Consider the following 23364-nt stretch of genomic DNA (forward strand, 5'->3'; position numbering starts at 1 on the left):
TAAAGGTGGTATGGTATGGTATGGTGAGACTTCTCTTCATTACTCTGCTGGTACTCATGTATTTATATTTGTCAGTGTGGATTAGGGCTTTCTTCCTTGGAGGCCTTAATGAATCCTAACAGAATTTATTAATATCTTGAGAAGCAGCTAATCGGGCAGCACACTGTGTACAGGATAAGTGGTAAGATAAATTCATGAGTCCATTTAAACCATGTTTTTTTTCTTTCCTATTTCTATTTTTATAAAGTAGTTTTTCAGGCTTTTTGAATTTCTTTCAAAGTTTTCTTTGGACATCAGCTGGTTGTTTATTCATTTTCAGTCCACTCCTTGATTTGTTTGTTTGTTTCATAAACCGCTTAAGCACTTTATGAAACAAACATTTGTGCTTGAATGATCCTATGAATCATTCAAGCATAAATAATGCCCCTACTGCTTTTTAGTTACTCCACAATGTACCTGTTTATCACTCTCATGGTCAATTAGTGATGATTAGCTAAGGGTATCCGGCATTCTACTAGGATGGTTCCTAGGTGATATGTTTTGAGCTTGTTCAACTGGTCCGGAAAGACCCAGGACATGCTGACATTATGAGCATATCTGGCTTTGGAATGTCCCCACACAAGAGCCTGAGGAGGTGGTCTGGGAGTGTCTGTGTCAGACTGGATCTAGAGTCGAAAATAGACATTAACAGTTTTGGGGATACCAACTGAAAAAAAATCATGTCCATATTTTTCAGTGAAACAAGCATACTGGCAAAGTACAGTACAGATGACTGATAGAGTAAAAGTAAAATTCAAATAGTCAAAATTAAGTACATTTTGTATAATTTATTCAGCCTGAGTGGCAAATAAAGTTCTTACACACATAGTCCAGCTTGGAAAAAATAATTACAATATGAAGAGTAGAAAGCCAGAGAGAGGAGAGGCACAGTAGTGATGCAGGATAGCACTGTCACCTCAAAGGGGCCCGGGTTTGAATCCACCAGCCGCCTGAGACTTTTCTGTGTGGGGTTTGCAAATGCTCTCCCCGTGTCTGCATGAATTCTCTCTGAGTACTCTGGCTTCCTCCCACAGTCCAAAGGTGGTATAGGCTCCACCCCCCCTGTGACCCTGAATTGGACAAGTTTAAGAACATGGATGGATGAAAATAAAAGACTTAGAGTTAATAGTTGTTGGGGTTTTTCTTTACTGTTATAGCACCATTGAGCTGTTGGAAACATTGGCTGCAAAGCACAGTGCAATGGCACACTATCCAGTTCTCTTTATACATCCATGGTTCACCACGCCCCCACAGAAAACCACCCTTATGCAATGGTATGTATTTGTTTATACAACTGGAGTAACAACACTACCATGACTATCAAAAACAGGCAACAAAGCCTTAAATCTTGTCTGTTGAATCTATTTGATGAACTGTTTTTCAAAGGTTTATTCGTTTTATTAAAGGCTTGTTCTGCAGGACATAGTATTGTCTTTTTTATTGTTCCTTAAATCACAGAAAACTGACAGATTGTCAGCGGGCATTCAGTGTGCAGCCCGCTTCTATTATTGTTCTTTCACTCTGACTGACTGTTTTACTGACTGGCTGATGAAGCGGCTGACGCATACACTCACATACACACACACTTTCTCTCCATTGTCTGGATGCCAAGCTTATGTGTAAGCCCCACACTCAGCCTTCTATCACTGTAAATTTAGCAACAGAAGCTTCTCAGCTGCTCCTTTCCAAAACCTGAGCCCTCCTCTTCCATCCATAGTATTTCACCCATCTCCTTCTCCAGGGTCATAGCTGCAGGCCCCCCACACCCTCCCCACCTTCTCCACACATAAACATATATGCTACACACACACCTCGTTCTCATCCCACAGCCAATAAGGGCCTGATGGGCTCAAGTATCACATACTATAACACAAGGACTTATTCTCTGAGCGGAGCCTGCAGTTCCTTGCAGACCTTCATCTCCATCGTCTGAGGAGTTTCTCTTCATCTCTGAGGTAAGATGACAAGAGACACTCGAGAGCCTGGATTCACATTTGAAGATGGTTTCTGATTCACATTTGAAGATGGTTTCTGAGATTTTGTTTGCTCTTTTATATCTGCTTTGGAGGTTTTGGTTTTGTTACATTTGCGGAGAAGGAAGTCTCAGGGTCATAAACACCAGATAACAGTTTGTCCTCAAACACTGCAAAGTAGCATTTGGACATAGACATGTTCACTGCATGTGTACTTTATGTGTTGGATGGTTTATAGTCCATATCAAGAGCTGGAGTCCAATTTCTTGGGCTAATTTGATTGGGAAGTTCACTTAAAAAATTTTCTATGTAAGATGAAAGCTGGAAACAAAATGTATGTGCTTTCTAAAGCTGATCATCATTTGCAATGAAGGAGAAATGCATTCAAGCAATCTGACAGCTGTACTTAGTACGTTTAAGCAGCTTGTTGTACAAGAAACTGCATACTGTGAAGACGCGAAGGGACTTGATACTCCAACTTTAAGTATCTAATCTATGTTACATTTACAGTCATTCCCAAATAACATACCTGCTGCAATCGAGATGAAGCATGGCTTCAGATGTGAAGTTAGTCCTTCTGAAATGTCTGATATGAATGTAACTCCAGGATAATACTGTGATGGTGGTTTGGAGAGGCTTTCAAATGAGCAATGGACATAAGCCTAGAGCTTATCAGGGGGTCTAACCACAAAGATATGCAGATTCTCTGAGCCTCATAACATCAAGCAGGTATTTATTTTTATTTTCATTGATTCCACTTACAAATTCACACAAATATGTACACATTAAGATTTTTGAAGAGATGCTCACATGTACACCAGTTTAGCATTGTGTTTCAGGTTGTAGATGAGAAGATGCTTATTGTTAGATTTCTGCATTTAATCAAGCATTTTGCCTTGGTAGCTCTTTAATCTTAGATCATTGTCATTATGCCATATCCTTTGTACTCTTAGAAGCACTGCAAACAGGTGTTTCATCTTGGAGACACAGAGGTTTGATCTTCTACCTACCTATCTTCTCTCACCCAGACTGATGTGATGTGTCTATATATTCCTATCAAGTTGGTATTTCAATCTAAATCTGAGTATGATTGGCTCAGGATGCGACTTTCCTCCGCCGTCTCACCTGTTATGTCAGTCTTTCAGTTTCAGCGCCAAGTTTTAGTTTCAGAAAGACTCAGAAAGACTTCTCAGCATTCAGTGTTCTCATACTGAAGAAATGAAGTCGCCATCCACTAAATATACAGAGCGCTGAAATGTAGGTATGTGCTGTATGAATGCTGGACACACAGAGGTGAGACTGCTGTCAGCTGTAAGTCGATCAAAGAGCTCATTTGTCGGAGGTGGCTGGAGATTGGCTGTTTAACTGGAAAGGATCCTCCCGCTGGACGGAGTCGAGGGATTAAAGAAGCTATTTGGACACTGTTCCTCAGCTGATGGGTAGAAATAGGATCCAGAGCTAATCCTCTGGGTCCTCTGCAGCTGTGCCCACACTAAGTGTGAAAGAGTCATCCAAAGACACTTTTTATATATCAAATATGATATAGTTGAATATAGACTATGTAGAGAGGTAGCAGTCCTCCAACAGAGCTTATCCTTGTACGTTTAACCATGGGGAAGTTGTTTGGAACTCAGCATTGCAAAAGGGACTAAAAGAAGGTTTTCACAGTGGGGTTCATTAGATTTTGTTTGTCATGCTTTTCGAACTCTTAAAGCACATAAACATATTTGTTGAAGACATTTGCTTGAAGTTGTTTAGCCCATTTTTTTAGCATCTGATTTGACTGATTTGTCATACTTTTCATTTTCACTATGATGCACTCACTTTTATTCAATTTGTCCAGCTGCTAAAGGATTTCTGCCTCTGCTCTATCTCTGCAGAGGAGGTGAAGTTAATTTTTTTATGTCCTCACAGATCAGGAGAATAAAATAAATATCTAGCCTGTGGATTTAAGTGGATTGGTTTAAGATGCACATACACCCTTTGCCATTTTAGAGTTTCAGATTGTTATAATGTAAAATCAACTAAGTCGGGTTACTGCTTGTTTTAAAAACAATCCAAAAATGGGGCTTCAAAAGTGAAGTGAAACAGTGATGATTTACTGCTCTCTTTTTAGTGAGCTAATGTGTAGTGTCTAGTATATTGCAGTAGGCTCATGAGGGAGCTGAAGCCTATCCCAGCTGTCATAGGGTGAGAGGTGTCGTACATCCTAGACAGGTCAAAACAAGCCTTTAATGATCTTTAAGCTAAAGATGGCTCATATTACAAGCATCTTCTTCCTCTTTTGGCTACTTCTTTTAGGGGTCGGTACAGTACTGCCTACTTTTCATCCTCTTCTGTCACACCGACACTCTGCATGTGGTCTTAAACTGCATCCATAAATTTTATCTGAGGCGTTCCTCTTTTTGTCCTGCCTTGCAGGAGATTAGAGATCTACAAACCATCAACTTGAGTTGTACCTCTGATGTACTGATTTCTAATCTTGACCCCAGGTATCATCTACCTTCATTATCTCTGCTCCTTGCATTTTCACCTTTCTGCCCATCTCGCTCTCTCTCATTCACACACATGTATTCTATCTTGTATCTTTCATTTCTCTTCTCTCCAGACTCTCTTAAACCTGGTCCCAAAAAGGGGCTGAGACCAGAGCTCTGGTGTCACTCCTACCACAAACCTCACTACTCTGTCTCGATCCTCATACATGTCCTGCACAGATACCACTTATTTCAACTCATTTCAAATTCCTCTTTCTCTTTTAATTAATTGACATCCAATGTGTGGTGTATACGCACATTTATATTCCATGTCATGCCTTCGATTTTCACCTTCAAATTTGTGATCTTGTCTGATGCTTTTCTACGGTGGCACAAACTCCAAAACGCTTACAAATTCCAAAACACTTAAAAATTCCAAAGCACGTACAATTTCCAAAGCACGTACAAACTCCAAAACACCTACAAAACTCCAAAACACTTACAAACTCCAAAACACATGCGAACTCCAAAATACTTACAAATTCCAAAGCACGTACAAATTCTAAAGCATGTACAAACTCCAAAACACGTGCAAATTCCGAAAACTCCAAAACATAACGGAAGTGCTCCAGGACACTAGAGGCAGTGTTGAGTTTTTCTTACCTAGTGGCTACGCAAGCCAGGAAGTACCAACGACCGGATTTGGTGTGTGGTAGTAACAGGTAAATGAACTTTTCTTTTTTTTTTTTAATTATTTGAATATATATGAGTGTGGTTGTTCTATCCTTGCAGGTGTTTTCCGCTGGTATCCAACTCCATGTGTTTGCAACAAACTTGCCATTTATTTTGCAAATCGAGCTCAGCACTGCCCCTAGTGTCCAAGAGCAGTTCCGTTGTGTTTTGGAGTTTGCATGTGTTTTGGAGTTTGCACGTGCTTCGGAATTTGTACGTGCTTTGCAGTTTGTATGTGCTTCGGAGTTTGCATGTGTTTTGGACTTTGTACGTGCTTTATTTCTAGGGGCCACCGTACTTTTCCTCTCTGCAATGCTTAAACTCGTCTTCTGCTTCATTTCACTTCCTATTTAAACCATAGCAGAAGAGCCCTTTGATTGCTCTTGCCCTTACTTCCCTTCCTTGCACACACAATATATCTAGCTTACTTCTCACCATCATATCAGGCACCTCTCTCCCTTTACCAGCCATAGTCTACGTTTGAAGTCCCTCTCACCTTGCCGCTCCTGCTTTTTCTTCTCTCTTGATGCTTCCAAGCATAACTCCTCCATTTCCTCTTCTTTTGTCTTCAGCCAACAGTAGCAAACTTTCCACTGGCACCCTGTTTCCCAATAGCACCACAGGCGGTCATTGTTTACCTGGAAACCAATTCCAGCATGGAGATCTCATTTTTCATGATCCATGGATTTGATTTGGCCAACATTTTAGGCTGGATACCCTTCCAGATGCAACCCTCTGGCAGCAATTTATCCAGACTTGGGACAGACACTAGGAATACACTGGCTTGGAGTTCCAACACCCTACCCCATGGCTTGGTTGGCTTATATGATAAGTGCTGATGACAATCTTCTGTGTTTGCGGACTGAATTCTCACACATCAACACAAACTTGCAAAGAGGATAACACCTTCCAAACAGCTGAGTAAACAGCCCTGGATTAGGTGTGGAAATGCTACAGTAAGGACAGATACACTATGTGACTGCTTTCTCACCTTATAAGCAGGCACAGGAACAACTGTCACAGATTAGATAGAAGAATTCCAAAAATAGTGAATAACCTCAGTTATTCTCAAACTGAGGCTACGTCCTAATGTATTTCTGTTTGAAAACGCATCCTTTTCTCTCCATTTTGGCCTCCCATCCACACTGAGACGGCGTTTTCACTCATGGAAAACACAACGTTTTGAAAAGGCTCTCAAAAACACATACATTTGAAAACGGTGCTTTCGCGTCGCAGTGTGGACAGTGAAAACGGAGACTTTATAAAACGATGATGCATGTTAGTCATATGATGCCGTCATGTGACCAATTAAACTAAGATAGCGGAGGGAATTATACAGCAGTTGTTTTGTTTGCTCTCAAATTTGACAGCCCTATTGAAGATTAATATCAGTCTGTACATGCTCCAGATAGCTTTTCTTCAAATTCTTTAACTTTCACTCGCTTTTGCAACTTTGTACTTGCAACTTTGTACAAGGTGGAGCAACAACTCCACCTTGTTGTTAGTCCATTTAACAAACTCGCTGCAACGTTTCAAAGAGCCGGAAAGTAAATAAGCAGCAGACAGAAATAAGGCAGGTCGAATCTTCTTGCGTTTCATGCATGCACAGTACTAGAACCCAAGCATTTTTGGCTGTTTCAATGACGACGCACAACTCTGTGAAAACGACTGAAGACGCTAGTGTGGACGCGGAGCGTTTTCAGATGAAAACGCCGTTTTCAAATCTATCCAGGCTAGTGTGGACAAAGCCTCTATGTCACTGCAAATGCAGAGATGTTTTTCCATAGTTCCTGAATACGAACAAAATTTACCTGGAAAGTAAAATATACATTTTGGCTTGTTTTCTCATGTTCCCATGAATTGAATCCCAGGTTTACTTTGTTGTACTGGCACAATCCCACTGCTGTACCTCACTCTTTGTCTTTCTCCTCAGGTGTAAAGTCTGCTGTCACTATGTCTGACACTGAGGAAGTGTAAGTGCCCACCAATAATGACGCATGCTTCTTCTTTTTTAAACTCACTCTTTATCAAAAAAAAAAAAAACATTTTTTGTTTGATATTTGAAAGATGTTTTTCATGTTTCAGGGACAATATCGAGGGTAAGTGACAACCACACAGTTTGGTTCATTTTCATCTAGCTAATAAATCATGGAGTCTCTGTTCGTCTGCCGGTGTGTTTGTCTGTTCTTCACTTACTTTACTTAAGTGATCATCTGATCTACTTCAAACTTAGCAGGTGTGCTACCCATGTAAGTGCACTGTTTTGTTTGAAGTCTTTCGGATGAGGTAAAATCTCATTTTAGAGCCTCAATGCTTGATTGTGTACATTCCTCTGTTATATCCATTGGTATACTGTACACATTGAATAAATACATTTTATAGAAAACAGCAAAATATTTCAGTTACAACATTAATAGAATATGCTACTTTTATTTTTCACCTGTCACACATATACTGAACTTGAAAGTGAAAATAGATTTCACAGAGACACTTGCTTTCCTTTTGTCCCAAGCTACACTGGGAATAATGTCATAAGCCTTTATTATATTGCATTTTGCCATTTAAAATACAAATTAAACATTTCCCCTATGACTGATTCTTGATCAAATTCAAATTTAAATGTGATTATGAAATGACACAATGTTGTTTGTTTGTCCCACCATATTTTTTTTTTTCAATAACTGAAGAAGAGGAAGGTAAAGACAACTGATCGGCCAGACATCACAACCTTTATCCACTGTACTAATTGTTGAGTGTTTGTTTTACCCTTAATTTGAAGTGTTTGATGTTGGCACCAGCCGTGAAATTACTATATACTAACATATGCATAGATGAAATTAGGATTCCAACAGGATTTAGGATCTGCAAAATTAACCTTCCACTTTTTATTCTAGTTATATTAGAAATATTTGGGGTGACAATGCTATTACATCTGAACCTTCTCTCATGTATGTACAGTGTAGAAGAAAAAAAGAAACTCATAATCTGGGAGTACTTGGAATAAAAATACAGCATATTATTGATTTATTAATTTATTTATTCATTCATTAATCCATATTTATTTATCTTTATTTTGTTACTGCAGCATAACTAACATCTAGCTCTCAATCAAATACTTCCAAGTTAAGGGTGACTTCTCTGGCGGAGTGAAGTTTTTACTCACATGGAAGAAAAAATGTTTTTTAGCATCCGGCTATCTACATTTTTCTCGACATGTGACTTGTTTACATGGTCATCTGTTAATGTCAGTACCTCCGTCATTGACCTAATTCACACAACAGCTATTTTTTGAACAGCTGATGTAGCAAACTGCTTGGATGAAAACCATAATGCTTAGTTATTCATCCAAATATCACAAGCAAATCGGGTGGTGCTCAAAGGGATATTTAATAATAGGATGTTATGATATCTGTGAAAATCTTTTGGACGGGTTAGTTTCTAGCTAACTAACAAGATAGAGCTAAAAACTAGTTTAGCAATGTTACCTTAACTTAATAAACATTTTATTAAGTTATGCTAACATTATTTTCATTGATCATAGTTTCCCTACAATACATTTGTGAAACATTTTGTAGGCAGTAAACATGTTCCTAGGGTTTATCATGCTCAGGTATATTAGCATGTGTAGACAAGCTTAAATTGTTCCTGAATAAAACTAAAGGGGTGTTATCATTAACACTGATAATGTCATGATAATCTACAGTATTGGAACTATAATGTAAAACAAGTGTAAAACACCAGTTTTTCTTTTTTTTGAAAATGCCATGACAGTGTCTTTTAAAATATTTCAGAAATGTCAGAATAGTAATAATTCATTAATATCTAACATTTTGTCAATATTAGATTGCAAAACATGGTGTTCTAAACATGAGCTCAGTTATCATCTGATAGCCTATAGGTTTTTACATCGATAACCTAAAATGATCTTTGTGAGCCAGAATGTTTGTTCTTCAGTTATACATTCAGTTATACATCAACAGTTCGATATGGCTTCTGTGTGAAAGGTCAACTGACTATTTTTCATCATCATCTGTTTCTCTCTCTCTTTGTTCTCCAGCAGCACTGTTCCTTGTTCGCTCAACTATCCTCTCTGTAACTAAAGTACTCTCTCACTTTTGGTTTCTAATGGCTCTGTCATGTCTATGGTCTTCATTAACGGCCTTTTCCGACATCCTCCCTCTCCCCGGTGGTTTGGTGCATGCTGTGTGCCCGTAGCCCAGGAGGAGGTAGTAGAAGTAGAAGTAGCCCCTGAGGCGGAGGCCCAGGTAGAAGCAGAAGCAGAGGTAGAGCCTGAACCAGAACCAGAGCCAGAGGTGGTGCAGCAGGTGGTTCATGAGGAGGAAGGTATGTGGCATGGGCAGTCCCGTCACCTTTTTTCTGCAGGACATCCAGCACTTTAAACCATAGGACAGTCAGTCCTGTAACCATCCACACACTGCAAATAATATCCTACCTGACAAGTCAAAAGGACAAACACTATGACTAAAGTTTTTGATTTTATATTTGGAAATATTCAGTTCATTTTTATTGACTGAACAATACAGAGCAAACCCCATCAATCAAACAACGCCACTTGGCGACTGTGGGAAAGAAAAACTCCCTTTTAATAGGAAGAAACCTCAAACACAACCAGGCCTAGGGAGGAGGGGCCATTTGACATGACCAGATGTGATGGGAGGAAGACAGGATGAAACACATAACAAATAACTAAAATGTCCAAAAAAAAAATCCACTTGTGGATTATTATGCACCAGCTAGATTTTGTGGTATGAATTCTGAATGCTCAGTAAGTTGTTCTTAACTCATTATTTTCAAAGTAAATATGCAGTTTATTTTTACACTGTAACGGTGAAAAAACAGAAACACCAATCATCCTAAAGTTTTTTTGTTTTTTTACTTTCCATTCACACAGACATTTCAAATTCCTTCAGAACAAACTGATAATATCTCATCTCCAGACTACATATGTGATTTTTACATACTCTGGAGCACTGATCTCAGTTATGTCAAGACAAGACTAACAAACCACACTTCACCTTTAATCAGATGATAAAAGACTCAGGTGCCTTGTTGGGTTCGATATTTTGGCAGTTGACTAATCTAGTTCCACTTTAGCTTCCATTTAGCCCTTTCCACTGGTGTTGCCTTCTCTTCATAACTGCCCTGTTTGAAAATAAGAGGGTCTGAAGATACCTAGATCAAATTAATGGATGTTTTTAATGCAGAACAGGTTTTTAAATCTTTCGAAAACCAGAATTAGCTTACCCAAGTTTATCCATTGTCTAGTTACCCATTGTCAAATTAGCCACAACATAGCTAGTAACAGTATATCTCCTCCAAATGTGAGATGTGTTTGACTCTTTTGTTTTCTTAAATATAACCATATGTATACATTTAAACATGTTTGCAGGGTTTAGACTTAGGTGAAAACACAAAGGGTCAGAATATGTTTTAGTTCTTGGAAGGTTCCCAGGCAGTATCAGCAATTCAAATTTAGGTGTAGTTTACTGGTGCTTTTCTGGTGCTATCCTTAGATTATACGATTTCTTATAATCTAGGTAACATATCACTATGGGATACTGGTCACAGTCATGTACTTTACAAAATGTTATCATTCAAAAACAGAACAACAAAAGTTGCACTGGCATACTGAAAAATCTTGAGTTTATGAATGCTGTCATTTACATATCAATACATTTTCCACTTTAGTCTTTTTCTAGTGACATATGCTAAAGGGCCTTTTGTTGTAGATACCGCTTTTGGGAGTGCACTGCAGAAAACATGTAGATTTTGCTCTCTAAAATGTCTAGTTATAATTGCATCATCATCAGTGTTAGAAGAGACACAGTAAAACCATTTTTCATTGTCCTGGTTAAGCAATATTGCTGTGTGTTTGGAATATGAGCTGTGCATATAAATCTTGAAAGAGAGGACAAGAACATTCACTGCTTTTACATGAATTGGTTTCCCTTGGTCATCTATGGTCTTCTATCCATTTAGTGTCTCATTTTGTTTTTATAACCTTCTCCAGTATTTTGCATTTTGGCAAACTCGTGTCACTCTGTAAGACCAAATCATAAAGGATGATGGGAAATTTTAGCCTGTAAAAGCAATTTGCAATTTCTTTTCCTTTCTTCAGTCCAGCTTTCTTTTTTTCTGTGTGTATATGTGGAGTGAGACCAGCAAATTGCTCTGTAGCATTTACATTGGGGTATTATGGTGCAAAAACATATTGTCAAGCCCTCGAATAAATTTAGAATCTTTCATTACAGAGTCACTGCAGAAGTCCCTTGCTTTGGTGTACTATTGTTGAACTAATGAACTCTTGCTGTACTGCTTCAATTTAATAATTTTTTGTTCAGCTTCATGGCCCAGGCACAGTTGAGTAAAAATAGTATGGCAACTTTCAATTTAACCATTTTCAAGTAGTTGCATCATCCTTCTGGTAATCCATAGATTGAATATGCAACTTTCTTAGTGTCTGCATAACTGACTGCAATCATTCTCAGACAGATTTACAAAGGTTTTCAAATAATAACGATTTATTTCTTTAGTGTTGAAAGCTTTTCTTAAAACTCAGTTAACATGAACATTCGATATCCAAGATTTGATATGGAGTCAGCTGCCTATCAAAATAAAACTTAAAACAACAGGTGCTTGCGACGTTAATCTAGAATGAATGCATGCCATGATATGGGACTTATGCAGTGGCTGCTGCTGCCTACAGTATGAATATAAACACCCCAATATTGTAAATGTGCTTTATAAGCTGCGCACCATGAAGAGGACAGGAACAGGCTGCCCAGTCCAATCACTAATGGTTTCTGTTCTGCTCTTGCTTTGGATGCTTGCTGCATGCAGAGGCCTATGAAGAAGAAGGTATGTAGAATTGAATTCTTCTCTGTTCTTCTCATTGAACCTGTTCTTTGTTTTCCTGTTGGCTGGGGACCTTTCACACATGTATAATTGTTTTTCTGATCTTTCTTGAAGAGAAAGGCAGAATTAATCAATTCGGTTTAGTCTGTGCATCAGGTGACCAATGTGACCTGGAGGAACGGGTTGAAGGATTCATTAATACTGAGTCATGGTTACGGGCTGCACCACTCATCTGTGCTTCTTCTCTTTTTTGCATGATTGTGTCCTGCCAGGGGAGGAGGGAGATCAAGATGGTAGTTTGCATTTCCTGCTGAGTCCATGTTGCTTTGCCTGTTTTTTCCCTCCCCATGTTGTCCGTCTCTATTTAATTTTTTTATAGTAGGTTCCTGCAAGAAAATAAAATGCTAATCACACACATCCCAATCCCAGTTATGTCTTTACCACAAAAAAGATTAACAGTAACAGTTACAAATACAAAGTCCCTCGTTGTGACAAGTGTGCACTGATGTACTGTATGTTCAGTAAATGTAACTATAAAAGGTTTCTATGTGTTGATTTATGACACCGCATACTGATCCTGATTTGCACTTTTTAAATCATATTGTTTTGATTTACACACTAATGCACAAAAAAATAACAGAAAAGTAAGGTAACACACTACAGTGGCCTCGTTCCTGTGCACCGATGGGCTTACCAGCAAATGCTACATCAGATCAACATTCTTGTTTCTTAGTTTAGGCCTGTGGAATGTAATATAACCTGTGACGCTCTGTCATACTTTTAAAAATAAATAATGGTGTCATATAAGCAATACAGATTTGATCATATTGTAGATTCTTATTTTTTTTCCTCTATAAAAACCTCAGAAATATAAGGGGACTGTAAAATATTTTACTACTAATCCTAATTCTTTCTTACATAATCTTACATAATGCATAAATGACAAAATTGTAATTTATTTGTTATTGAATATCTCTTCATGCACAGAGTAATTTTCTAGCCTTTACTCTTAACAGCTACATATGAACTCACTGTGTAAATTTCCCACAATTCATGCTGTGTAATTACATTAGGCTACTTAAATCAGAAGCTAATGCACAGTAATTGGGTCACTGTTAATGGAAAGTATTGGACAATTAAAACTCACTCTTATACAATGATCTACTGGAGGTGTGAAACAACCTGCAGCCTCAGAAATAACTCAGCTTGTCCACTTGGATCTTCTTCCCTAATTAACCAGCACTTTAGACACTACACTCTCTCTACATTTATATGTCTAATATTTCAATCTCTCTCCTGTCCCTGTTGTGTTTTTGTTTTTCTTTCTGTGCCAAAAACCCAGAAGAGAAGCCAAAGTTTAAGTAAGTATGCACTATTGTTTGAACCTGAGGCTTTTGCATAGCTAGCATCTGTACATTTATATACTATAAATTACCTTATTTGTTTATACCTCTCATACTTTATTTTACAGGCCCACTGCTCCAAAGATCCCAGATGGCGAGAAAGTGGATTTTGATGTAAGCTGACTTGTTAAAATGTTAAAATGAAGCCAGAAAAGGATTATACATAAAGCTGAACTTAAGTCCTTGTCTCACTTCAAAACTAAAAACCAGACCTCAACACTTTTGATCATTGTACAAAAAGAAGAATCCATTTTAAAGAACCAGGTTTGTTTTTTCTAAAGTAAAAGTCAGTTTAATAGCTCAAGTAGAGTTTTATTTTTTTAATATAAACAAAAATTATAATTACTCAGGTTTGAGTCCATATTTTTTCCCATGGGCCTTGCTCCACCTGCAGTGACTCTGTGTGTGACCAATGGGCCATCCCCCACAATTTGAGTAGATGTACTGGTTCTTATATCGCGCTTTTCTACTCTATTTAAGCGCTTCATACAACATGTCTCATTCACTTATTCATACCCATTCACTCACTGTTTTCCTTTTTTTCTTTTCTATCTAACCTCATAGCGCGTGCTCAATATCTGATGAATGTATTAGATGCAGACTGGAGCAGCCAGCAATTGGCCAGCAACCTTCCAATTATTACACAGTGTAATCTGCCATGTATATAATTTGAATTTATAAGGGTCTGTTGCTACTAACTTACGGTTCTCTAATAGTGTTGGGCTAGCAATCAGCTGTGTCATGTATGATCACAGCTAGTACATGTTTATGAAGGCAGCCTCATGCCGTTCTTGTCTTACAGGATATCCAAAAGAAACGTCAAAACAAAGATCTTGTAGAGCTGCAGTCACTGATCGATGCTCACTTTGAGTGCAGGAAGAAGGAAGAAGAGGAACTCATAGCTCTCAAGGAGAGAATTGTGAGATTGCATCCCAATTATTTATTACAGAATGAACCCAGAATATGTAATGGTATTTTTCTGTCAATAAGCATTGCAGGACCATCAAGTATCTTGATTTGTGTTTTCAGGAGAAGCGTCGTGCTGAGCGAGCTGAGCAGCAGAGGATTCGCGCTGAGCAAGATAAAGAGCGGCAGGCCAGGCGGGAGGTACGCATAAAACTGTCTCTTTTTGATCTGGTGTGAATCAGAACAAAATACAAATCTCTTTTAACAGTTTGGTCACTCTCTCAAGTAATTAATGATTCCAGTAGTTTGGTTAATCTTCAGCAGCAGGCAAGGATACAGATGAAAAAAAGAGTAGTGACACACTGATTGCTACTTATTCAGATTTTCAAATATGCTGCATATCTCACTGCAGCCGTAATTTCATTCAGGAATTTCAAAAATCCTTTGGACAAACTCAGTATGAACAGAAAAGCTGTTTTTTTTCCCTTTTGCTCTGTAATAATCAAATTTTAAAATTCATTCTGCAGGCTGAGCGGATGAGAAAGGAGGAGGCCGACGCTCAGAGAAAGGCTGATGATGATGCCAAGAAGAAGATAGCACTGACAAACATGGGATCGGGCTTAAGCAGCCACCTGCAGAGGGTACCATGTGTTTCACTTATTAAGTTTCAGATCTTTGCTACAGCTTCACACAAAGCAGCCAGCTAAATAATTGTGCAGACTTACAGTTTTAATTGTGTGTGATGTTTCTCTAGATTGAACAGAGAAGAGGCAAGAAGCAGACTGAAAGAGAAAAGAAGAAGAAGGTTCTTGCAGAGAGATGCAAACCCCTGAAAGTCGATAATCTCAGTGATGACAAGCTGAGGTAACAAAAAGGGGAACAAATGAAGGAAACCCACAGAAGATATTTGATTTCATTTTCACTGTTCTTTTCAATTCAATTCAATTTCTTTGATATAGCTCCACATCACAACAACAGTAGATCCTACAATAATTTGTTCTTTTAAAATGTATTAGCAACAGATAGATTGGAACAGCAGCTGACTCAACATGAAGAAGATGAATGTGAGGCGACCGTGGCTCAGGGGGGTTGGGAAGCGCATCTGTAACCGGAAGGTCGCCGGTTCATTCCCCGGCCTCTCTGTCCTGGTCGTTGTGTCCTTGGGCAAGACACTTTACCCTACTGGTGATGGCCTTGCTTCTGTCAGTCTGCTCCAGGGCAGCTGTGGCTACAACCGTAGCTTGCCTCCACCAGTGTGTGAATGAATAGTGGCATTGTAAAGCGCTTTGGGTGCCATGAAAAGCGCTATATAAATCCAATCCATTATTATTATGAATGATTACCATGAAATATTTCACAGATTACAACTAACTGAGCTCTTTATATGCTATATAACAAGTGCACATTTTGAGTAAAGATTTATATTCAAAAATTAAGGCAAATGTCTTACAATTCTCATGTTTTCTTGACTTTCAGAGAAGTTTTATAAAAACAGTATCGTATCTTTACAATCATACATACAATGCAATCAGGCACTGTTAAAAGCAATAACTTGTCAAAAGATTATCTTAAAATTCTCCCAGAAACTCAACCCAAAATGGTAAATGAACATGGTTCTAAAAATAGTCACTGCCTTGCTGTGACACACACAAAGTCAAGCTCAGCCAAAACTCAATCAGATCACAGTGCCCACCCACAGCAGCTTCTGGACATCCAAATCTCATGCAGGCAGTGCTCTAGACTAACTTTTTGCCACGGTTGCACTGGTGTGCCTAACTTCTTTTCTTAGGCGTATCAGCTCAAAAGTTAGACGCACCCAAATTTTTCATCCACTACATCCACTTCTGTCGGGCCAAGGGTACTCACTAGGGCTGGGTATCATCACTGATTTCTATAATCCATTCAATTCCGATTCACAAGGTCCCAATTTGATTCGAATCAATTTTGCTTCAGACAGTCAGAAATATTATAATTCTGGTCATTTATCAGTACTGATACATGTGAGACTTCATCAGAATTGTGAACATCACAGCAGATGCCTTTGTGTCAAAGTAACTGAGAATAAAACACAGAAAAACATGAAGGCAATTTTCCTGGCCTGGCTTTTTATAGCAGATAACCTTAAAAATATTCTGCAATATTCAGAAATTAGGCTTTCTTGTCTGAGGACATTTAAGTAAAAAAAAAAAAAAAAGACAGCGGCCAACAGCGCTGTAAACAATGGTAGACTGGTGGGTAATAAGCAAATGAATAATGCAGAAGACAGATTTTTAGATGGGAAACTGTTCTTAAAGTACACTGAGAGAGAGAAAGAGAGAGAGAGAGAGAGAGAGAGAGAGAGAGAGAGAGAGAGAGAGAGAGCTGTGCTTGAAGTGTGATTGGAAGCGTGGTCGAAGCAAACAGCGAAAGTCAGAGGGAACATTTATCAAATGTGAAGCATAGTTTGGATCTTTTTTTGCTGCTGGTTTAGTGAATTTTGGTTGGAGAGAGACAAAACCTGCAGCTCAGAATCTAGCACAAAAAAAGAGTAAACACAAAGCGCGGACCCACGAACGCTTCAGAATCAGTGAGCTGTCAGCTTTTAGCCCCAAAATATATTTATATTTAGAAGTCGATTCAGGATTGAATCGATATCACTTTATTCAAGCTACTCACCTCTTTCTATCCGCCTGCCCTGCACTTTCAAACGTACACGCGAAAGACTACAAGACTATCTGGACCACGGCCAATCAGAGAGGTCCCGCCCTTGGCTATCTCTGATTGGTTTAGACCACGATAGGGGCATAATGTGTGTCTGTTGTTGACCACACGGAGACTTTCAGAGTTGCGGAGACTTTTTTTTTTTTTACTGAACAGTTGGTCACACCAGTGTGACCTAAGACTTATTTTAGTTGCACCATTGAAAAATGTGGTCGCATTTGCAACCAAATTGGTCGCACTATAGAGCCCTGCATACAGGCCTTGCTATTTAGGCTTTTCTAGTCTGCCCACAGTTGTTTAGCACTGCAAGCAACTTTGCAACCCACTTCCATCCCACTTCCCCTTTTCCTTATGTGTCTTTTTATGTCATCGTTCAGTTGAGTCCCCCTGCTGTTCTCGCAGCCTCTTACTGAGGATGCAGTATTTGAATGTTTAAAATGCTTGAAAAAAACAAACAAAAGAAGATGGATTCAATTTTTTTTTTTAATTCAGAATAGTTTTTCTTTACCATTATGTCAAAAATAGAGCAGCTTGTGGTGAATTTTCACGTGGCACTTCTTTAGTATTGACAAAAAAGCTAAGTGAAAAATTCTTACTCTGTTTGGTAAAGATGAAAACTGCTTTTTTTTTTTTTATTGCTTTAGCCATAAGACTGAATCCTTGGTTTGTGTTTGCTAGGGAAAAGGCAAAAGAGCTGTGGGAATGGCTGCACAACCTTGAGGCAATAAAATACGACCACTGTGAGAAGCTTAAGAGGCAAAGATATGAGGTTGGTAAAGAAATATATGTATTGGTTGCCAAATGTCCTGGTTTGTCTTTTTCACCTGAAGGTAGGGTCAGATATTTTCACATCCGATTAATACCTCTTTTGAGATCATTCTCATCATTTCCTGTCTGGTGTCACTTGTGCTACCACAACAACAACAAGTAGCATTTCAGTGTTCAAACATACAGGTTTTCTAAGTATCTAATGATGATGTCTTTCAGGTTGTTTCTCTCAGGAACCGTATTGATGAACTGCAGAAACAGTAAGTTATGAACATAAACAGACCACATCAGGCAGCAAAACTAAATACTACTAAATTCCCTCTTCTTAGGAGAGTGATTGAGACATACAAGGACAGAAATCTGTTTTTGTAGTAATGTTGCACTGATTTGACCTTTTCCTGACTCAATCTATTAAAAACACTCACAAAGTAGTTCATTTCATTTTATGCTAAATAAAGTAAGTTTATTATTTTGTCCTCTCAAAGGACATGGAGCTTTCTTAATTGACAAAAGAATACGTTTCTGCCTGTGCACCATGTGTTTGCAGATTTAACTAATATAGCAAGCCAGGCGCTTTCTCTATATTTTGCTTTATTATGCTTCGTCCTTGTTCCTTTTGCAACATCATTTGGTTTTGTCTGTAGATTTAAAGTCTGCAGCATCTGTAAGGACATTTATAGGATATACTTCATCCCATAGACTTTTCTACATCCATGCAACCATATGCCTTCTGGTTACTTTTTGAAAGTAGTCATAAAACATGTTTTAGCAACAGAGGGCGCTGTTGACTTAAAGCTTTTCAGTCGTGTTAAGCATGTTTAATTCATGGGCAGAAGCCGCACAACAGTTTTAGATCCCAACAAACTGTTTGAATTACAAAGAAATGAAATTTTATTGTCATTTTTTCTAACCCTCTGCATATTATAAATTCAATTTAGTGCAAGACGACTGTTGTTCATGGTGTGTTTTTGAATTTGAAATTTCAATTCAATTAAGTTTCACAAAATTTTTCAGTCACAAAAAGAGTCACCTCAAGGCACTTTATTTATAAGGTAAATACTGTACAGTAATACCTTTTATTTTTAGAATATACTCTTACCTCTTCACACTAAAAGAAAGGGGGAAAACATGGAGTACAATAAAAGGTTATCAGGAAATGGTTTTACTTGTCTGAAACATTTAGCAAATAGGGCTGTATGTAGCCCTTGAATAAACCTCTGCTTATAAAATAGTCTTTGTTCAGGTATTCATACAGTAACTTCACATTAGCATGATGTGTGTGATATTCATAAAGGCCTACTGAACAGATCTGATTCTTGGGGATTTTTTTGTACTTTGCACCTTGCAGCAGCAAGAAGGGAGCCGCATCACGCCGCAGGAAGTGAGCAGCCCCTCGGTGCCAGTCAGCCTGAGCAGGAGGCATCTTCAGTCGACCACAGCAGTAGCTCCAGTCGCCCACCCGATGACATCCACAGCAACAACAACAAAGCTAGTGCCTGTGTTTACCTTAGTGAGATAGTTTCACAAGGATTTTAGCTCAAGTAATGAAATAAACAATAAAAATTATGCTTTGTTTGTATAAAGAACATGTGGCACTTTAAACAATCATCTGTGTGAATGCATTCATTTCTCCTCTCAGTTTGTCTGTTAGAATAGAGAAAAGAAAGAAAAGAATAGATGAACCTTGTGCAAGTTCAGCATGAAAAACAAGAAAAACTTTTGAAAAACCTTTTGTAATTTTCACATCATATTACTTTTTTCAGCTTTAGGCCAAATTGTTGTTTTTACAAGCAGACTTTAAAAGAAACTTCAGAGACACTGCAAATATCAACATCTTTGTGCTATCAACAGATGAAATGAGTGATGACTGTATGTAAAATAAGGAAAGTCACTCATAGAAACACAAAAGTAGAATTCAGCTCTACAGAAGATTGTCTTTGATCTTTTGGTTTACCTAACAGTGATGTTTTTAAAACGTGAAGATGATTTTAGAGTGAAACCAAAAGTATCCACACAAGTTACACCACCTGCTCAGCACAATTGGAGACCAAAACTAGAAGTAAAAGACAGCTTTAGGCTCTTTTTGTCAGTTGGACTCCGAATGAATAATACTCATGATCTTTGACTGTTGCATTGACTTAAAAGGTGACCATATATCAATGGTGTGTCCCCAAAAATCCAGATGTTGGCAGCTGTCTCTTATTGAAAATGAAGAGTAAAATATAAGGGAAGATGAAAGCTATGGGGTGATCATATTTAAATAAAGGAATCAGAATATAAATATGTCTTTATTTACATTTCAGTAATACATAAATAATATAGAAACATACTGTGTTACGCAACTATTTTAGCAACCATTTGAAAGTACTATATGGTATTATATGAACAGTCAACTGCAGGTGCACCAAATGGTCCTCAGTTATCATCAGCATGTATAAATATCCAACTGTCATCTCTTTTATAGCAGTGCTTTGATTTATCAGCCACTCTGCAGTTTTCGGTTCATCCAGGAGGCTAAAAACTGATGACGCTAGACTCAAACTTAATTTGTCATCCACCAGAAAAGTCTTCAACCACAGGAAAAAATACTTTATCTAATTCAGTGAGACGCTAGCTTAAGAAAAAAAAATGTCTTCTATAAGTCCCTAATCTGAAGACCAAAAAAATCCCAAAAAAAACCCCAGGAATATTACACTGTTGTTTGTTTTTTTCTTCATGCCACCTGTGCTCTCCTCCTCCTCCTGGAGGTAGATGTTTTTTGATGAAAATGAGTCCCTACGCCATCAGCTTTAGACGGATTCACAAATGTTGCTGGACTCGGCAGACAGACTGGAGATAGCAGTGCCGGTGTGAGGTGATCCAGGGCCTTGGGGGACCACGCTGTCCCCAGGGGGGGCTGCAGTCTGATCTGTGCTGATCCTCTCTACAATGCTGGACAAACAGTCCAAACTGGAAATGAGTGATGTTTTACTGCTGCTGCTGCTGCTGCTGCTGCAATCTTTAGAAAAGAAACAGGAGAAATCAGTTTTGGTTTACTTGCTTTTGTTGGTTGAATTAAAAGACCAGCTTAAAAAAAACCTAGTGCATTAAAAGAGTTAGTAGCCGGCACTAAGAGAACTACTGATTGTATCAAAAGAGTAAATGGTCAACTCCTGCATAATTCTCCTTTGAACCACATGATGGTGCAGCAAATCAGTGTAGTGTCCAAACTACCCTGTGTTCATTTTTCATGCTAGTGTTCAAGCTTAATAATTATGCATAATTCTAATTTTTATCATACTAGCATAAATGTTTTAGCAGCTGAAACAGTACACTATGCATTAAAAGAAAAAATATATATATATTAAAAAAAGAGAAATATCGGTTTTGTCATCTGTCAAGATAGCAAGAACTTAGAACAATGTGATGTTGGCTGCCATCAATAACTTCACCAAAGCTCTGGTAAAATGTCAGCTTTTGGTGAAAGTTTTCATAAAGTTTTAAAGAGAGTTTATAAAATTACACTTGTGATGTCATTACACGGTAGATTTAGTAGAAAAGTGTGAAGACTGACTGATGGGTTAGCTCACTAACCCTGGACTCAGTATATCAAAATGGTAATAGGATTAAATCTGCCCTAAAACCATTTACTGTGTGTCTCCTCCCGGCTTTCCTGTCTTCTCTCCATTGTCCTTTCTTTTTAAAGGCCAACAAACCCCCATAAAATATATTTAAAAAGAGTAAAAGATGATTTTACTTTAAAACAGAGAAGAAAAAAAGAGAGGCCATTTTAAACAATGATTATGTTTTGTTAAATATTAAAATGTTAATATTCTCGAAGACTGTAAAGGATTGGTCAAATTAAAAAGAGAGCAAACACACAGTTGGAAAATTGCAAACTGATAGCAGTTTTATAAGAAGACAATACTGACAAACTCACCCTCTGCTCTCTGGCTGCAGTACGAAGCGTCACTGTTTTCACTTCTGGCTGAACTCGGTGAGATAAAATCCACCTGAAAACAAGGATCAGACCATGTCACAATCAACCACAAACATTTACAAAAACTGATGGTTTTCTTGATATTTCAGCCTGACTAATTAATGCTGTCTCTGATTGTTTTATTTTATTACAGTAATCAAATCTGAGTCCTGTTTATAGCTAAATTTAGGCACTAAACTGAAATTTGAAACAGCTCATCTACAGTAAACACATAGTACAAGAAATGCATTTGAAACAGCCGTCTCACGCATATTTAAAACTGTGACAAATTAATAACTGCAAAACATTTCAGATGCATTTGAGTCCATTTTGCATTTTGAGTCCATTAAAAAAATTCTCCACTGTTGCCAACAATAAATATCCTCAACAGATTCTTTACATTTAACGAGGCAGCACATAAAGTGCTCAGCTGTTCACGGACTCACCGAGCCATCAGAGCAGTTGGAGTGGGGGCAGGAGGTTCCTGAGTCACTCCCATAGTGTTCGAGCTGCGGGTAGAAGCTATCATCCTGGCTGTTTCTGAGCAGCGCCTGTAGGGACTCAATGTAGTTGATTGCATTGCGGAGGATCTCCACCTTGGGCAGTCTCTGGTTTGGATTGGAAGCTGTGCAGCGTTTCAGTGTCTCGAATGCATCGTTGACTTTACTTAGTCGTCGCCTCTCACGCATGGTCGCCGCTTTCCTCCGGTCTGCATGGGTTGTCTTTCTCTTGCAGGCCTTGCAGGCCCACAGCAGGCAGTGACCTGCCTGGTGGAGGCCCCCAGGGGCCCTCACATGCTGGTCCTTTTCTTCTGTGATGGGGACGTGGTGCTGAAGATGGTCCTCTGACTTCAAAAAGTTGGCATGCATCAACCGGGTGTCAAGTTCATCAAAAAAGTTTAGGTCACTGGTGCTGAAGCAGGGGTCATAGAGGTCATCTGCTGAAGAGAGAACGAAGGGAAAGTCTGACAGATCCATCGGACTCCCTCCGAAAAATCAAAGGTGAGGAGGATGAAAAGGTTTCTTAAAAACTCCTTGTGATAACAGGAAAAACACAATAAAAGTCTCCTCAATTAAAAAGCCATAACATGAAAGGTGTGAAGAAAAGAAGCTGCTCGTTGTCAGTCAGCTGGCCTTTCAAAAGCAAATTAAAAGTGACTCTGTGGAGCTGAGAGTGTGTTTAAAGGGATAGTCTGTGGAACTTCACCTCCCTTAGCTTAGTTTGTTTTTATAAAGGAGGCAGTGTGGAGGCGGGGCATGTTGCGTAAGGGACCAATGGTGTGAGGGGTGTGTCTGTTTGAGAGTGTGTGTGAATGAATGAGTAATGTGAGGTCACTGAGGTGAAACTCAGCAACAATAAGGAAGCAATAAAAAAGCAATCGTGTCCATCTTTACAAATCATTCAGTCTGTTCTGAATACATGTCATGGTCCTAGTTAAGTGATCAAACACATGTGTGAATGGCCATTCAATAGCATCATTACACCTCACCTAAGAACCTTAGTTTGTTTCTGATACCATATCATGCTGTGTATGA

The 23364-nt window shown here is 38.5% G+C and overlaps 2 protein-coding genes across 4 annotated transcripts; one reads left to right on the forward strand and one right to left on the reverse strand.

Annotated features, from left to right (window-relative positions):
- The first annotated feature begins 1868 nt into the window (after window positions 1-1868).
- tnnt3b (troponin T type 3b (skeletal, fast)) lies at window positions 1869-19477 on the forward strand. Of its 3 annotated transcripts, XM_086294445.1 has the most exons (15): window positions 1869-1994; window positions 7152-7191; window positions 7304-7317; window positions 9434-9562; window positions 12080-12097; window positions 12367-12387; window positions 13437-13455; window positions 13566-13611; window positions 14300-14416; window positions 14527-14604; window positions 14931-15044; window positions 15158-15267; window positions 17782-17872; window positions 18091-18131; window positions 19220-19477. In XM_086294445.1, the coding sequence occupies exons 2-15, from the start codon at window positions 7172-7174 to the stop codon at window positions 19254-19256; spliced, it is 855 nt and encodes a 284-aa protein (XP_086150571.1). In that variant the 5' UTR covers window positions 1869-1994; window positions 7152-7171; the 3' UTR covers window positions 19257-19477. The 3 variants fall into 3 exon arrangements, with proteins under 3 accessions (XP_086150571.1, XP_086150572.1, XP_086150573.1); XM_086294446.1 differs by lacking the exon at window positions 12367-12387; XM_086294447.1 differs by lacking the exons at window positions 12080-12097; window positions 12367-12387 and having other exon boundaries at window positions 1870-1994.
- A 238-nt stretch (window positions 19478-19715) lies between these two features.
- On the reverse strand, window positions 19716-23010 carry LOC147339453 (myoblast determination protein 1 homolog). Its single transcript, XM_086294448.1, has 3 exons — window positions 22276-23010; window positions 21791-21863; window positions 19716-20869 (listed from the first exon to the last, which is right to left on the reverse strand). Exons 1-3 carry the CDS (start codon window positions 22804-22806, stop codon window positions 20661-20663), a joined length of 813 nt encoding a protein of 270 aa, XP_086150574.1. The 5' UTR covers window positions 22807-23010; the 3' UTR covers window positions 19716-20660.
- Between the last annotated feature and the right edge of the window lie 354 nt (window positions 23011-23364).

The sequence above is a fragment of the Aulonocara sp. 'chitande type north' Nkhata Bay genome, linkage group LG1 (assembly GCF_057382095.1).
Source record: "Aulonocara sp. 'chitande type north' Nkhata Bay isolate Kocher_YH1m ecotype deep benthic linkage group LG1, A_spYH_male_GT1.1, whole genome shotgun sequence".
NCBI lineage: Eukaryota > Metazoa > Chordata > Actinopteri > Cichliformes > Cichlidae > Aulonocara > Aulonocara sp. 'chitande type north' Nkhata Bay.